Here is a 17,178-nt window from a genome sequence, read left to right as displayed (position 1 = left end):
AAAATACTGACACAAAATGTGATGGAGTCTGCTTTGTCTTCTGTAAATTAACTAAAGGAGATGCACTATTTTCATATTTGTGCATGAACACTAGAAATATTGGACAACATCAAGGAAGCCTCTACTAAGCAAAAGATACTTTACCCAAATCAAAACACACTAGCCAAGTCACCGCTTCAGACAATGAGATTATTAGGTTGGTCCCACCTTGTATGGTTGCCTTAATTTATAGATCCAAACTTATACTGTATTTGCTGGTATTCAGATCTACCCACATTTTAGTTTCACCTCTGTAGATCTCATCAGCAGAATTTAATTTTTCACAAGTCTGGCTAACCTTTAATGCTCTACCATATTACAGAAGGAAGAACATACTGGCAATTCTGAAACAGATCTTTTAACCATCCTTTTCCCTCTCACCGTTCCTCAACAGTAAAGGGTTTTCTCTCTTCCTTCCACAGCTGTCTTGAGTTAGACTACATGAACAAGCTTATTGGATAACTACCTAATTGCACATTAGCACAGAAACAAAACACTTAAACTGTCACTTTACATTTTCAAGACAAGTAACTTATTTTTTAACACAGTCCTCAGCAACTCAGTACACAAACCAACACAGTCAAGAGCATGGAAAACAGAGAAGTTGCCTATTTTAATTCCACCATTTCCATTTTGCTTTTTTAAAAATCTGTTAAAACAACTTATGTCTGTTTAGTTTGATCAGTGCTCACATGAAAATTTCCTGCACTTAATTACTGTTGATGGCAGACTGATAACAACCCATGGAAACTCTGTATAAGGTTAAACCATTAAAGAAAGAGAATTAAAAATGGCCTGAAGGATAAACTTTTTACAGGTAGGATAAATTTATTTTTCCTTACAGACAATATGTACAGTGCTTCACAGGTAGCAAAGTCAGAGGTTTTTCCTTCCTTAAATGTCAAGCTATTTTATACAAATGGAATATTCTGTCCCTGCTTCAGACTGGAAAATGGAATCAACCCAATCCTAAGCACCATGAACATAATCCATAATGTCAGCCCTGGCAACGGCCAACACTTCTTGTAGGAACCTACTGTCAAAACCAGAGACAGGAGCAAATGCAAACACATCCTTGGGAGAGTTTGGCTGGATCTCTCCCCTCTGCTCCTCCATCTTCACTCTGAAAAGTGTCAGCTCCATTTTGTTGCAAACAAAGTTTCTGCCAGCGACTGTTTCATCACTTCACCATGAACAGAAGCCAAACTCAAAGACCGCTGAGAATACTCTATAGGATTTCTCCAAACATGTCAGGTTTACACTGAAAAACCAGTCCCTGCCCGAGGCTTTTCACCTACCATAGCTGAGGCGTCTCTTGGTTTATTTAACTGAACGGGGTCGTGGATTTCTTGGACTGGAGAAATCTTGGGGAAACATGTAAGTGAATCAACTTGGGGCGCTCTCCCCCACCAGTAGTTCCACACAGAGGCTGAACACAGCAATAGGGGAGGTAATTTTACCTTTCAGCCTTTTCAATTTTTAATTGCATGTCTGTGCTCGGCTGTCACTTGCCATCCCATGCAGGGAGAAGCTTCATCACTCAAGATGACTTTGAGTCACCTAGTCACTTTTAGGACTGCAGAACATTACAAACTTGTGCTAAGTACAACTATGCCAGCCAGCTGAGTACTGACAACCTCCTCTCTGCCAATGTTTCTAGTATGCATGAAGGTCTACAACGAAATGCAGATTTTCTTCCATGAAAAGGTATAATTAACACCAAGACAGACCTAGGAGCCCTGCACCTACACTCACATACTTCTTTCAGCAAAGCACTCCCAACGTAACGTGGCCTAAGGCACAGAGGCTCAGTTCCCTTGTAAACCGATCTTAGAGCTCTTGAAGAGATGAGCTGGTGCAATGATCTGTTACACCAACAGTGCTCAGGAAGAGCCCATCTTTAAACAGGAAACCTAAAAGGAGAAAAAGTGCCTTGTTAACTCTTTAGGCCCTGAGGCTTTGGTAGCAAGACATATGGTCAGAATTACCAGCCAAAGCAAAGCAGAACAGCTCACTGTGGCTACAATGCCCTAGGAATACATCACCTTGGTTTACAACATTAATTTTCTATAATATGAAGAACCAAAAAACTTATTAGTAGAAAGCAGTACTTCCTTGCAGTGCTCAATTATTTCAGAGATTTCTTATGAAAGAGAGGCCTGTCACGATAAATACAGATGCTTTTCACACGGAAAGGTGAATTCTTTCCAAAAGGGATTCATGGATTCTAGGCAATATATGGTTTTCAAAAGCTTTAGGGCTAAAATTGAAGCAGGTAAGAAGTTTTCTTCTCCTTAAGTAATGCAAATGGAAAACTTAAACCATTGATTTTTTCAAAGAGATTCCATGACTAATAGTCAAAAATAAAAGCTGAATGTTTCTGAATTTAAAGATCAACACTGTAGAGCTTTAAAACAATCCAAAGTTATACAGCAAAAGTATCACACCTTTCCTTAAAATGTATAAATTCTTGGAAAGTCCTCAAAAGAATCTACTTCATTAGAGTCCAATCTCATTGTGGGCCAATTCTTTTGTTCTACTGGTTTGAACTAAAAGTCTGTATTTAGTCATTCCTAGAGGTTGCTGCTCTGTTGGCTTCTGATGCAACCCCTTCTATCTTTCACTCAATGGGGGATTCAGATCCTGGGCCCTGCCCTCAGGCGAAACATATGTTCCACTCCAACCCGAATCCAACAAGGGTGTTTGCAAGGGAATAATTGTTTTATGTTTATTAATCACCTGCATGCAAATAGGTGCCAATAAAAACTCCAGGCAGATTCTCTGCCAGACTCACATAATCTAATGGCACCACACCCCAGTTCTGGAGTCTGAAATAACGAATACCTCCAATAAGGAGCCACATTATTACTTTGATATGCAGTGACAAAAATAGCACATCAGCTCAGCCACTCTGCATGACGACTTTGAAAAGAGAGACAAGAAACCTGCAAAAACATTCAACATCAGTGGTAAAATAAATTAGAGATGCTGCATATTATGCTAAACGAATACATTAATGCAACATGAAGGGGTGAGATTTCAACTGCAGAACTAGAACACTCAGACTCTGCTCATGTTAAATGTGACTTGCCAAGAGAAAATCATCAGGCTGGGGACTTCTTAGTGTAAAGAAGTTTGAAAAAGTTTTTAAAAGACACAAAGTAAATTTTAGCAAAATGTTTCAGTTATATGCCATAGGTCTTAAATAAAAGCCACTGCAGCCATGACTGCAACAAAACCAGCTGATAATTAAACTCATTCTGGAAAGAATTAAACTACAAAGCCTGATGGGACTTCAGTTAAGAATTAGATTTAAGGAAGGGCAGTCTTAAGAGGCAGAATGAGTTAAGGCACTGGAGCTGCACATTTCTTCTGTGACATAAAGCAAGTCTCAGTCTCTAATCCAGTTCTCCTGTTCACTAAGATGGGAATACTTGGTCTTTAAGACTAACTTAAACTTTTTGGGGAAGAGACCAACATTCTCTAACACGCTGCTGAGGCAAGACTAAAAAAGCTTTGACAAATAAAGACACTTACCTTTCCCAAGTGCAAACCTGGGTGTTACACCATGTTGGACAAGTAACAGTCTGCACACAATCCTGTGCATCCTTCTAGTTCCAAGATTCTTTTTCCAAGCTTATTCAAACATAAAATACGCACCCAAACAGAGCGTTTTAAGTGGTTAACTCATTCAATGCAAATTCAAGCAGGGAAGCAGGCTCAATGAAAAATTAATTCTCAGACGAATCACTTCTGGGCACACTGAAAGTATCAGCCACATGATAATTATCTGAGGCTGTCCTGTGAATGGAGCTTTTATACAGAAGCATCTAGAGCCTAGACAGATCCATGATTATTCTCATGGAAACAAAGCTCTAGCTAGTTGAGGGTAATTCGAAGATTTACAAAAGTGCTGCAGTTTTATTTCTCATTGAACTGCTTTCATGTACTTCTAAATGTACAGACACATCAGTTAAGAAAAATTATGCAATTGATACACCAGTTTGTATTTAAAATACTTAATGTAGTTATGAGCCTACTGTGCCAGCAGGAGATTATTCCTTCCCAGTAACAGAACCATGGCCAGGCAAGTTAAAAGTGACACTAGCACTTTAAAATCTATTCTACTATCTTTTTCTTTCACCTTTCACTTGGATTAGATTGAAACAAAGTGTAACAAAAGCAAATTAAGTCTTTGAAAACCTGATTATTATTGTTTTAAAGCAAACAGTGATAACATCTTCAGAAAAATAAAGCAGATGCTGTATGTTTCGCATGAAACACTTGCCCAGTGTTTGTTGAGCTTTAACTGGGAGAGTACATGACGGCACATTGTCATCTAGAAAATATAGCACCAGTTTTTCCATACATAAGTAGACTTGGGGGGTGGCAGGGAGTAAAATCTCAGAAGAGGAAAGAAGGTTAAGTAACCCGAATGTGCACCCATTAACAGTAAATCAAGTTTCACCTTCACTGTGGAACAATTTACTTAAATACTCTCAGGAAGGATCAGTGGAATAAAAAGATAAAACTGGCTATATAAATGTCAATCTTTATTCGGTCTCCCAGTGCAGTACATGACTTGTGTGCTTCAAATTAATAGAAAAAACCAAAAGTGAACAAAAAAAGACAACTGCTGCAGAAAGATCTCAGGGGTTAGGACATCGCTTTTGGAAGGGGTATATTGTCCACTTCATGGATGCCATCTTTGTCAATGAACCGGGCATTGAAAGAAGTCAGATTTAGGATGAAGCGTTTCTGAAGCTGTTCAACAAAAGACAGAGACAAAAGAGATGAGAGTCATTCAAAGCTTAAATAAAAGAGATGAGCATCATTTAAGGGATATGCTGTTGGACATCAAAATTTCCATCCTGGTTCCAGTGACCTGAAACATTACGAACCAGAGTGTTTTTTTTCCTGCTCAGGAATCAATTAGTGTGAGTTCGTTCTCTGTTACAAGCCTATCCATGTTACACAAGCCTAGACTAGAGATGCAAAATACAGAAGCCTGTTAGGAAGGACGACATTTGAGCAGGAAGACCGGAGTGGGCTACAACTTAGGGCACAAAGTGCCTGTCCTGAAAAGATACTTCAAACACAACCGCTTTAGGGTACTTCTTCCTGATGTCTCCCCAGATGTTTCTTCCCAGTTACATTCAATTCAATCTCTTAAAGACAAGGATAAAGAATATTTTCCTACAATAAAAGCCTTGGAGCCTGAATGGTTATGTTTATGCTAAAACTGATCGTGAACTTCAAGTTCAAATCTTTACCTCAGTCAGATATCACTTCACAAACTGGGAGAGAAGTACACTCAGGAGTATGTACTAGTTAAGTGTAATGCAAGTAACAGAAGGATGCTTGCACTGTGTTCAGAAGAAACATAAAAGGAAGAAGTCAAAGACTGTCCGTATCAGCATTATGCTAAGCATGGAAGAAGCAGAAGTAAAGAAAAGCAATTAAGCCTCAAGTTTACATTCTGGATGACATGAACCATGCTAAGACAATGCAAGTGCCCACAAATCCTTTTCATCAGTAGCTATTCCACATCTGGCCAACGTACATTTATTACCCCTTCTGGCAAAGACAGCAAAAAAATGCGACAAGAGGAACAGGAAAATAGCAGCAAATGAATGTAAACAAACGCTCCTTTCTCAAAATCATAAGGGCATAAGTTTGGCAACTCACCTCCTCTAGACATTTTTTTAGGAGCTCCACAGCTTCCTCACGTGTGATACCTGAAAGAGAAAATATCCACAGATTGATTTAATTAGAGGCCATCTCTCTCAACAGAAACTTTATTAAATTTAAACAACTTTTCAGCTGAGCACCAAAAACTCTCCTTCCCAGCTCACAGAAAACACTTTCCAGATGTACTGAGGACGCCCTGCACCGAAGCGCTCACACTGCAACAAGCCATTGAGAATCGATTTGTTACACTGAATGGGAAGCATGACGGAATTTTGCCTCCCATGGCCAGGGACCGGGCTTCGGAGAAGTCCAGCCGTCTCTCTCTCCTCGAGTTTATTACAGTTTTAAATCAGCTCCATCTGTCCACAGCCGGCTGCAAGTCAGTGACAGTAGGCGGAGGTTGGTTTTAGTGCTGCGTTCCCTGCTGGGTATTAGTTTTAATAATGAGAAAGGCACGTGTGTGATGCCCCTGCTATTCTCACACATTAGGATAAAATCCGGCACTCCATAGAGATGACAAGCCATGACAACGTATTGTAGCTCACTATTTTTCTCTTTTCACAAGGAACGGTGAAGATGGAGCAGTATAATTTTCAAGGCACATGACTAGAAAACAACCAAGCTCTGTGGATGTCAAGACTGGTTTCTAGAGTTTGTTCCGGACCTGCATCCACTGTTCAGGCAGAAGCCTCATTAGAACAAGGCCATCAGCTTACAGCCACACTTCTTGCAGGAGACAGATGAAAGGATTATTAAGCGAACATCTCTGCTATGAGATTAAACCCAGCTTTGCACACAGGAGTGAAGTAGTTTTGTAGCTAAAGCCAAAGATGTCAGATTAACAATTGTCCAAGCTCTGTGTATTTCCTCGTCTGTAAAGTGGGGATGGGGCCATGTTTACTCCTTGGCAGCGTAAGAACTGGATTATGATTCTAAAATTAAAACTTTAAGACACGTACAAGAATTATGATCAACAGCTACCACGTGCATAAAACCAAACCAACCAATCTTCATCACCACCACTTCAGAGTGCTGAAAATAATCTTGCTAGGAATATCTTCTCACTTTTATGTTTTCAGTGTATCACACACAAAGCCAATCCGAGATACGGAGGAGTAGGACCTGGGACTGCCCTCTGAAGATTGAATGCTCTGGGAAAGCGCGCATGTCATAGCCGACAGACAAGCAAGTAGAAGATAAAGTTATCAAAATGTCATTTATTAAAAACAGACTACTAGCAGTTAATGGTCCAGGAAAGTCTAGTCATGTTTTAGAATACATTGAAACTTCCTTCACTTACAGTCGGTTATGCTTCAAACAGGAAAACACACTTTAAGGAGCTGACTAGTTTCATATTACCATTGCAGCAAAACCAGAATAAATGCAGCTTTGAAGACTGCCTTCTAACAAAAAGTCAAACTCAAATCTGTAGCATCACAGCAATTGTGTTGGACCAGCTGACTCAGCAAATGTCAATCGCTCAGTTTAAGCCTTTAATTTATTAATCGGTAACAGGAGAAATTTCTTCTCCATAGACTCCACTTACTTGGCTTGTAATAGCGGTCAAGGATGCTGAGGGTCAGGAATGCACCGTAGCCGTGTGCTGCAAAAGGAGCTTTAGCCAGGGCCGCAAGGTAATCCATGTAATACAGGGCAGGACCTTCGTGGTCGTCGTAGCCAGCCAGGAGAAGGTTGACGTGGTAAGGGGTCTGCAGACACAAACGGTGTTTTCATTAGAGCAGCCACACCCAGATCTTTGAATCTTTAATTCCCCATGCCACCTACAGAACAGCAACATAGCTGGTTTCACAATTCTTTGCCATAAAACGCTACTAGCAACTACATCAATGCTGTCTGCAGGAGATTACGGGTCTCCATCTAAAAACGCTTGGGTCTTTTGGTAACGTGGAATGCACAAGCAAATAAAAACATAAAACTCTGATTCTCCTGAAAACTAGTGTGGGTTTTTTTTAAGAAAGCTTTCACGGCACATTCAAACTTCAGAAAACTTTAATTATGTTTTCACACCAGATTCTTTCATCTCAACATAAAACTTGCAGATTTTTACTGTCAACATGTGAGCACAATGTGAACATTTTGCCGTTTATAAGAACTTCTTTGTTAATTTAGCATGCTCTTTTCTCAGTCCCACTACTGTTAACCATAGGCCATTCCAGCACATATGAAAGCTTACACAGAGTGCAAACAGTTATATACAGCGTTACGCTGTCTTGTTAATTGGCAGTTAGATTTTTATTGCACATACCAAGTTTAATCTTTAATATTAGGCTAACTTGACCAAGGGAATGAAGATGATCTAAGGAATTGGTTTGTTTCTATTCAAAACTGACCACTAAAATACTGCAACATCACGTTAGCAGTAGCTTTTTTGTTTGGTTGGAAACAGTCTTCTTAAACTTAGTCTGCTTTAGCTGCTGTCTCCTCTGATTCTCGCTTACGACTTCAGCAAAGGCCTAGCAAATAAGATTGAGAAATGGCTACATCTTACCCAAAAAGACCGTGTAACCTCATTAATGTAACCATGCCTTTTTACTGGGCTGTACTTGCAAGCTTAGCAATTCCTCAGCCATTTCCTTCATGTTTCAGGTTTAGCACAGGTTTAGAACAGTTCGTGTTCCACCGTAACGAATAAAGCAGATGTCCCTATACATCTTCTTCCAAGATGTGCACTTTATAAGATCCTGAAACATGCGTGCACTGTATTATTTTTAAATGTAGGCTCAGAAGAAAATTTTGGAATGGTATACATTCTTTTAAAACATCTCTTATATACTTCCAGTATTTTCATATTTACATAATGTTTCTTATTAAATGAATCATTCTAACAGGATACCTCTTAAAATGTTGGAAAGCCTAGAACAACAAAGCAACAAAATAAGAAGAAAAAGGATGATGCAACTAACAATTGATTAGAACAAGCAAACACAATTTCACCCTAAAGCCAAAACATTAACTTTATTATAGGAAAAAGTTAATTTTGACACTAAGCACTGTGAATTTGCACTCAAAAAAAAAAAAAATCCACAGGATACTATAATTTTTACTTTCAGCACATAGTAAGAAAGAATAAAGCAGGCTACAGCTATGTATCAAACATATCACTGTAAATTGTGTGATTTAATCTTCAAAGCATTCAAGAATATTTGGAAACAAGTTACCAGGCAGCTGTATTCGTTTAATTAGTCTGTATTTCATCATTTATTTATTCTGAAACATCACACAAGTTGATATTTAAGAGCCATGACACAAGATCACTCAAATTATTGTGTGACTTTGAATTACCAACATTGGCATATGCGAGATACTCAACCATAAATAAATGGTGTTATACAGACTTAAACAAATCGGTAAGCTGTTTTTCGGTTCTAAGTTCTCCTGCTAATGGTCTATGAGACAACTTCTTAGAATTCAAATGTAAATAAAGTGTCCCCCATGTTGCCTTCTTATTATTTGAGAAAGGTGGAATTTAAACATTAGAAAATATACATAATCTATTTACTACTTTCAGGATTACAAACGAAATTTGCAGGCTGCACCTCTTAGTGCTGTCTTAGCAGGGCTAACATCTCTTTGCTGGGCCTGGTACTCCCTGTACATCTCAATTCCAAAGGCAGCCTTGGCTTTTGGAACCAAACCCATGCCAACACTTCTAAACTCTTTGGAAGACTGGTGTGATTAAAGGGCTACCAAACGAGTGGATGACTGACACTCCAGGATAGATTAGACTTTTTCCAAACTTAACCTTCCTATTAGAGGCAGTATTTCTCATCCCAAGTAGCTTTGCACTTTATGCTGTTTGGTTTAAAATAACTACAGCAATTAAGAGATGTGTGAAATTCTTCAGAATTTACAGCTGAAGAGAACAGTTGTGATAAATACACTAAACCAACAAGATCGGCAGCGGGAGGCTGGGCGGTGACGAGCAGCCGTGTGACATCTGGCGGAAGCCAAAGTCACAGCAAGGGGGAAAGGTGGGCGCGAGGAAGCATCCTGCCGAGCGCGGACAAGGAGAGAGGAACTGACAGTCTTCCTTTGGACTCAGGCCAGACCCTGCCACCTATAATTAAACATAACATCACAAGAAGAAACTGAACTTCATCGTGTTTTAAACGGACTAAACCCAGCACTTGATTCAGCAGGTGAATCGAGCGAGATGCCGGAGCAGGTAACAGAGGAGGAGGAACTACAGCACCACTCACCTACGCGGAAGCCAGTCGGCTCCAAAGCAGTTTCTGGGTTTGCCTCAATCGCAACGTATAAATGGAAACCAATAAAGATCCTTTTCAGATCCTTCTCTGGAGCATAAACCCCATGTTTTGAAAAGAGAAATGTCATGACAAGCCACATGTTGACTATTCAGTAAAAGAAGAGCACAGTAATGTAATGGCCTTAAGTTACAAGCCCACTGTCATTACACTTGATACTTTCCACGAAAAGAACGACTTCAGGGTGCTGCCTCACAAGACAGCCGTCCCCAAGGTATCAGGAACCCGGACTAATCAGCCACAAGGTTCATAAATGAGATCAGACTAGGTAACACAGGGAGGAACCCAGGTGGTGATTAACAACACAGACCAACTTCTATCTTGGGCTGGGCTACGACAACACTATAATGCCTGAAAAACTACTGTTTCAGTGTCAGCCACTTCCCTTCACTGTCCTTCTGGCCTTCCAGAACAGACGCAGCGTCACATGGTGAGTGGCAATACCAACTACCTTTTCCCCCACCAAACTTTTTACTTCTAAACTATTTTCCTGCTCCTAACAGGAGGTGGTGGCATGTTTTACCTTTTCATTTTTAATTTTTATCATCCACATAATTAAATTATTAGCCTCCAGGAATCCTAGATGCAATTTAAATACAGAGAGCTAGTGATAATCCTTCTGGTATCCTACAAATGATGATAAAAACGTAACAAAATTCACAGGAAAAAAAATTCTGATGGCAAGGTTTGTATCATCAAATTCTAAATCCCACAAACAGATCATTAAGTGCTATGTTTAGAGAAAAAGAGTTCTCCCTACAGTACAGAGATCACTGTAGTGTGACAGTAGTGTCAGAGTGCACCACTTGCTCCAGGGCATCGCCATCTGCAACAGCACAGCATTTTGTCTCCAGTAAATAAACACATCTGCCTTTGCCAGTGTCCTCCCACTGTGCTGCCCATCTGGAGCAGGTGAGTTGGAAGACAGGCATGGGCTCAGGAAGGAGGGGAGGCACAGGGAGGATCAGGCCTCAAGGGACACGGCACAGAGGAAGACGACAGTGCCACATCAATGCCACAACCTGGCGGCCAAGTTCACCAAAAAGCCTGTTAAATTACTCCCGTTAGTGGTACTTTAAATTGTATGTAAGAAATGGCTGCTTCTGCTTAGGTTGGCAGGACATTCAGCGTCAGCCTCACCTACGCCATCTGTGCAGCTCAGATGCCCTTGAGACAAGCCACCAGCACCAGGCAGCCGGCAGCTGTCTGGGCCAGGCACCAAGCAGGACTATTCCTTCACATCAACCCCAAAAGCTGCACAGAGTTCCACAAAACACACACAGACCTTCCAAACCCCACCTGAGCAAAAGCTAAAGCAAACAGCATCACTGCCAATCATCACCTACCAACCACGCTTAATCCATGTAGTTGAAGTCGTTTAAACCAGAAGAGCAGCGTGTCCTGTATGAGACCGAGGCAGGACTCTGCACTCGGTTCTGACTCACTCTAACTTTAGTAACCAGAAAACCTGCCACCTTCAGCTGGCATCTGTGTCAGAAATGAGAGCAACCATCTCGGGTTGTTTCCGCAGGTGACTTCTTGAAGAAAGGTCTGGGCCTCACTCCACACATGTATAATTCTCAACAATACAGCTCTGACGTTAATACTGGCCTTTATTTGCTACAATAAAACATCATTTCAGGTCTGGGCGGTACGCTGTTAGAATAGCAACACAATTTATCCCATGCCCTATCCCTGACAGAGTTGTTCAACTTAATTCTCAACACCCTATTGCTTATTGTTTTCTTTCACGTTGAGAAGAATGCTAACGAAATGCTTCCTAACCTTGGATCTTTAAAAGCCCATTTGCCCCTTCGTGACATTTTTTCATACTTTGAAAAAAATTACTGTGAGAAAAACCAGCAATTACAGTTTAGTAACTTGAAAATGCAGCTCCAACTTGGACTTGATATTTACTGAAAGCCTCATGTTGCTGTTTACAAGAGGGACTTGTTTTGCTAAGTACATCAAACAGCTTTGCTCTATTAAATAATTTTCCAAGAAGATTAAACGGATTCAGTACATTTGCATGAAAACTGACAACCTTATCTCGATGTTAAAGAGGCTTAATTCACTTAGCTGTCTGCAGCATTTGTGACAAAATGTTTATTGGGCCCAAGGCCGGAATTTTAAGACTGTAGTTGTATCAGTTATTGATAAATGATGTGATGTTTTTTAAATAAGCAAATCAAGTTACATTTTAATAAAATATCCTCTCAGCAAAGTGAGCTCATGACTAAAAACAGAAGCTGCCACCGTTGTCATCGGACTCCATTAATCGAAAATGGAAATTTTCCCCGGTAAGCCTTTGCCAAAAATTTTTCAGCTATTACTCACTCGACTCCGAAGATAGTCAGCTAGGTTTCGTCGTGTAAAGTTTGCAGCTGCAGTAGGAGACAATTCATAACCTGGAGAAGAAATGTGTGTATTTGATAACAGTACAAATCCATATTCATGTTTCACTTCCTGACTTTCCATTCTTATTTTGAAATAACAAGGTATTCTTTAGTGACAAAATGTTACGCCATTTGTCTAATTCGGGTTTATTCTGAAAGGTACAAGCATGAAAAGGGCCCTCAAAATCCAGGTAGCTCATCTCTGTAGAGACCATTAAAATACATAGCTTCAAAAAATTAAAATACTACGGGCACGTAGCCTGAATTTTTCAGTCCAGTATACCAGGAAAACTGATAACAGTTGTCACGCAATGAACATATTAAGAGAAATATTTTACTAACAAACCTGTTATTGTGTCATTTCCATTACAAATAAGTTGCTGAGCTTTGGATAAACCTCTTGGTTTATACTATATGATCCAATCGCAATTTCTTCCTCCTGCCTTCATCACCACCTTGAGACTAATAATGCAGAAATCCTTAAAGCTAGAGAAGCTTTGAGAACAGCACTTTCCACCAATATTCCACTGTAAACTGCACCTATCGTTAACTCTGCTTCCACACCCTCAGTGAGTAACTGTTCTCCTTCACTCACCATTTCTCATTTTGTAGAGCTGAACATTTTTCTGGATGTATTCTGCAAACTGTACAGTGTCTCCAGCCTCCCCAACACAGAGGAGTAAGATCTTTTCACTCATCTTAAACATTTTGTCATGGTCTAGGCAAAGAAAAACAACATTTAGAGCCACAATCATGAGAGAATAAATTATTTTGTCAATATCATAATACATCATGACTTCTTTCAGACACAAGAAAGTAAGAGACTTGGATAACTACCAAAAAAGTGTTCCTGAGCAAACGCTAACACTCAGCTTCCCACAGCTGATGGCACAGTACACAAGACTTCTTAAACCCATCACCAAGAGAAACAAGGCCAGAGTGCACAGAGTGTTTCCTTCAGGCACGGAGGCATTTCAAAAACACATGGTCTTTCTCGCATAGAAAGAAAGACTAAAACTCCACACAGAATATTGTGTTCAGACAAAGTTTAACATTACACGTGGTGGTTCCTGGGTTCGGGAATAAGAATTCTACCCAGTGACCATTCTCTTTTATCTAAATATACCGCATCAGAAGCAAATCCTTTAGTATAAAGCTGAAATATCAACACATTGAACAAAAGCAATCTTAGGAAATCCAGAACCAAATTCCTTGTCAAATGATCTCCTCTTCCTGATATCCAGCACTGTCTCAAAAATCAGCATTTTAGGCAAGTTGCACTTTTTCAGAAAGAGGGTTTTGCTTGTCATCATTTTTTGTAAAAAAAAAAAAAAAAAAAAAAAATAAATTAAGTATTGATTATAAATTATAAAATGGTTCACTGATATACATGGAAACTAAGGAACAGCGAGCTACACTTTTGCTCATAACTGCAGTTTAAAAAACTTGTCTGTGTGTATTTGAGGGAATCCAAGTCATCACGACGACCACACTGAGGACAATTCTATGCTCACTCTAACACTGCAGCCTCTTCTAACTAGAGCAGACTGGCACTCAGATATCCGAGAAAAATTCAGGTAGCTGTTGGTGTGACAGGAAGACCACTTCTCTGTACTGAAGGCAGGAACAACACTAGATCTCCACCTCTGAACACCACTCTCAGTTTACTAAATGCTGCCGAATGATCTCTGCTGCAAGACAGCTATGAAATGTCACAATCCTCCAATACAATTTCAAGAGTTTTAAAAGCATCCAGCAGCTGCACAGAAGCTGCAGGTCCTGAGAGTTCAGGAAAGGACACTGCAGCCCTTACAATCCATTTACAAATTAAAGCAGGTATTAGTAAATTCTAATATTATAAACAAATACCTGAAATTTGTGATGTTTTTTCCCCCCAAAGACAAATAAATCCTGTATTTTAAGTATATTTCCCTTAAAGTTTATATATAAACCTACTTGGAAGCAACATTAACTTACAAAATGTTGTTTAAAGTGATTATATTTGTATTTTGTATGTGCCACCACCTTTCACAGCCTTCTAACACTCCTCCAACTGACTTTTACAGACCTGAATGAAATATTTCAGGTAAAAGCACTGCTAGCTGCAACATTCATGATTTTATGGAATGCTTATCTATACTACAATCTACAGTCTAAAAAATAAGAGCTTCTAAACCACAGTATTTCGATTAGAAAGATCACTACACCTAGTAAACAAGCTTCTAGTCAACACCTTGTAAACAAGCTTCAGTCTAGGTTGTTGCAACTGTAGGCAGAAAAATTAATTTTGGAGAGTTTCAAAGGCTGAATAATCCCCCAGATGTTTTACTGCATAAAGTAACCAAAAACATACTACAGTTTGGCTCATATGCTACAAATTTCACTATGCTTTTACTTCCAGTATTTCCTTTTTTCCATTAATTACATTTTAGCAGGGAATCAGACACAACCAAGCATTTAATCTCACCCGCTGTTACCCCTGTGCAGTTTTTTAACACATAGATGTTGTGGTACAGCGCAAGGTTTGGGTTAACAAGCCAACGCTTGCCTGAACCGATAAATTAAGCTGACAACCCAACACAGTGCCGTCACACTGGCTTAGGTTTGGAAACTTTACTCTCAGCAACCGGCCCTTTGACACCCAGGGTCGCTCTGAGCGACAGAGACGGGCCAGCTGCCTCTATAATGAATAAAGCCTCAACTGGGTCATTCAGCAGCATTTAACTTCACCCACACCTGCTTATTTTAACAGCCTTTCCTCAGCCGCAGCCTCAGAGCACCCTCAGCACATACACAGAGCTCACTCCCGGTCTGCTCACGACTGGAGCCCGAGAGCGCCGGGCCCGTTGCGGGGAGGGCAGAGCTAAGGGTCCCCCCAGCGCAGCGGCGGGACTCGCCTCTCACCGTGCTTCATCTGGACGATGCTGGAGGCCGCCACCGTGTCGGCGGCCACCAGGACGTAGTCGGGGCCCTGGATGCCGATGAGGTACTCCATGGCCGGCCGCGCGCCGCCGTCCCCTCAGGCCGCGCCGTGACACAGCGAAGCGTCGCCGCCGCCTCCCGCGCACGCGCCGGCGCGCGGCGATGACGTCACCGGCTCGCGAGAGCTGCCCGCTGCGGGGGGGGGGGGGGGGGTGGTCACGTGGCGCGGCCTGAGGGGAATGGGGCGGCTGGGCGGGAACCATCTTCTTCCCCCTCGTTTCATCTCCCCCTTCGCCCCGCACAGCGCGGGCTCTAACGAGCCTGGGGGCTGCGGGGGTGGCGTGAGGCCCCGCCGGCTCCTCCCAGAGCCCTCGGCCGCGGGGATCGGTCCCTCGGGGTGGAGCGGCCGGGGTGCTCCCCACGCTCTGTGGGGACAGGGGTGCGCATACGCCCTGGGGACGTTGGGGTGTTCAGGTCAACCTGCGCTTTCTGTCAGGCAGATGTCCTGGGTTTTTGGTTTGGGACACAAAATGCTGTGAGTTTGGGTCTTGGGCGCCGTTCAGGGCCAAAACACACTGTGTCTGCTATTAAAGAGCACAATTCCAAGGCAGAGGCTCAGGGCAGAAAGTGGAGGGGTAATAATGGCACCTCACGCCTCAGCCCCACACTCTGTGGAAGGAAAACGAGCTGGCGTGGTGGTCTCAGCTAGAGTGGATGGCTGGCAGCTCCCTGCTGGTGGTCCGTGGAGGTCCAAGAGGAAAAATACTCTTAAACCCTCCTCGTATGGCAGCTCTTCCTTGGGCATGAATTCTTTTGGAAATAAACAACTGGCGCTGCTGCGGCCTCTGATCTATGTAGTCAAAGGGAACTGAACTGTGAAGAGACTGAAGTCCTTCCAGGAACGATGGAGTGATTTATTTGCTGCCCATCTTTCTGTGTCAGGAATAGCCAGCAGTGCCAGCTGGGTTTGGAGCCGAGCCCCGAGCCGCTGTGTGGGGCTCCCTGCGGCTCCCGCACCCACAGCGTGTCGGTCTGCAGCTGGTAACGATGGCTGCACGCTCATCCCACCCGGTCCGGAGTCCCTCCTGCTGCCCCAAACACCACCCCAAGCAGAATCCCTCACAGTCGAAGGGGCAAGCCCTCGCTTGACTCACCTATTGAGCCAATAAAAGATTTTTTTTTGTCCATGCCAGCCAGCAAGGGAAAACTCCTGAGCTGCAGATGTGCCTGCGAATTTTCCTAGCAGTTGATGGCTTCAGAGCTCCTCCACCAGCTCAGGTAGAGAGCTCGGGTGGTTCCTCTGTTCATCACCTGGCTAGACATGGATTCTGACAGCTGCTGATCAGAAAATGCTGTTCTCTGCTTTTCCCCACGCTCTCAATCTACTTAAATTTCTCAGGGCAAAAAAACATCTTGTCTTAGGTGGCTGTGCAGCACCCAGAAGCTTCCAGGTGTGGCTGTAACGTAGATAATTAATAATGAGAGAAACAAAACAAATACACTAATTGCCTGGACATTGTCTCACTGCAGGCGCCATCCTGACGAGCAGAGTAACTCCGACTGGCACTTGGTTTATTGATTAGACTCTGCCCCTGCCTAAGCCCCATCTAATACGTTCACTAAGTGCAGCTCCACAAAGACCCAGCCCCACGCTAATGAAAGGGGCCACCGAAGCATTAAAACCCCACGGCAGTTGCTGTAACGGAGGCAGCCCCAGGAAATAAAACTCTGGATGCTACAGCACATGGCAAATGCCCAACTGCACCTACACCAAGAAAGTCACTGTGTAATTATGAGAACTGGGCATAACCTTTGTGTGGTTTAAAAAAATACTAAACATGCCA

The 17,178-nt window shown here is 42.0% G+C and overlaps 1 protein-coding gene across 1 annotated transcript; it reads right to left on the bottom strand.

The window, feature by feature from the left end:
* Positions 1-4,571: 4,571 nt before the first annotated feature.
* Positions 4,572-15,476, bottom strand: PSMB2 (proteasome 20S subunit beta 2). Its single transcript, XM_074850786.1, has 6 exons — positions 15,317-15,476; positions 13,008-13,130; positions 12,354-12,424; positions 7,277-7,439; positions 5,728-5,777; positions 4,572-4,803 (listed from the first exon to the last, which is right to left on the bottom strand). The coding sequence occupies exons 1-6, from the start codon at positions 15,405-15,407 to the stop codon at positions 4,696-4,698; spliced, it is 606 nt and encodes a 201-aa protein (XP_074706887.1). The 5' UTR covers positions 15,408-15,476; the 3' UTR covers positions 4,572-4,695.
* Between the last annotated feature and the right edge of the window lie 1,702 nt (positions 15,477-17,178).

Source organism: Strix aluco, chromosome 26, assembly GCF_031877795.1.
Source record: "Strix aluco isolate bStrAlu1 chromosome 26, bStrAlu1.hap1, whole genome shotgun sequence".
NCBI lineage: Eukaryota > Metazoa > Chordata > Aves > Strigiformes > Strigidae > Strix > Strix aluco.
Note: the sequence above shows the minus strand (reverse complement) of the source record. Positions and strands in the feature narration are given on the sequence as shown.

What these genes read in the sequence shown, in the direction of transcription:
- PSMB2 (XM_074850786.1), bottom strand. Translation starts at nt 15,407, where the DNA reads ATGGAGTACCTCATCGGCATCCAGGGCCCCGACTACGTCCTGGTGGCC. An exon ending in CTGACTATCTTCGGAGTCGA is followed by an intron (nt 7,440 to 12,353) that starts GTGAGTAATAGC and finishes TTGTGTCTGCAG; the next exon opens with ACCCCTTACCACGTCAACCT. An exon ending in TGACCGCTATTACAAGCCAA is followed by an intron (nt 5,778 to 7,276) that starts GTAAGTGGAGTC and finishes TTTCTCTTTCAG; the next exon opens with GTATCACACGTGAGGAAGCT.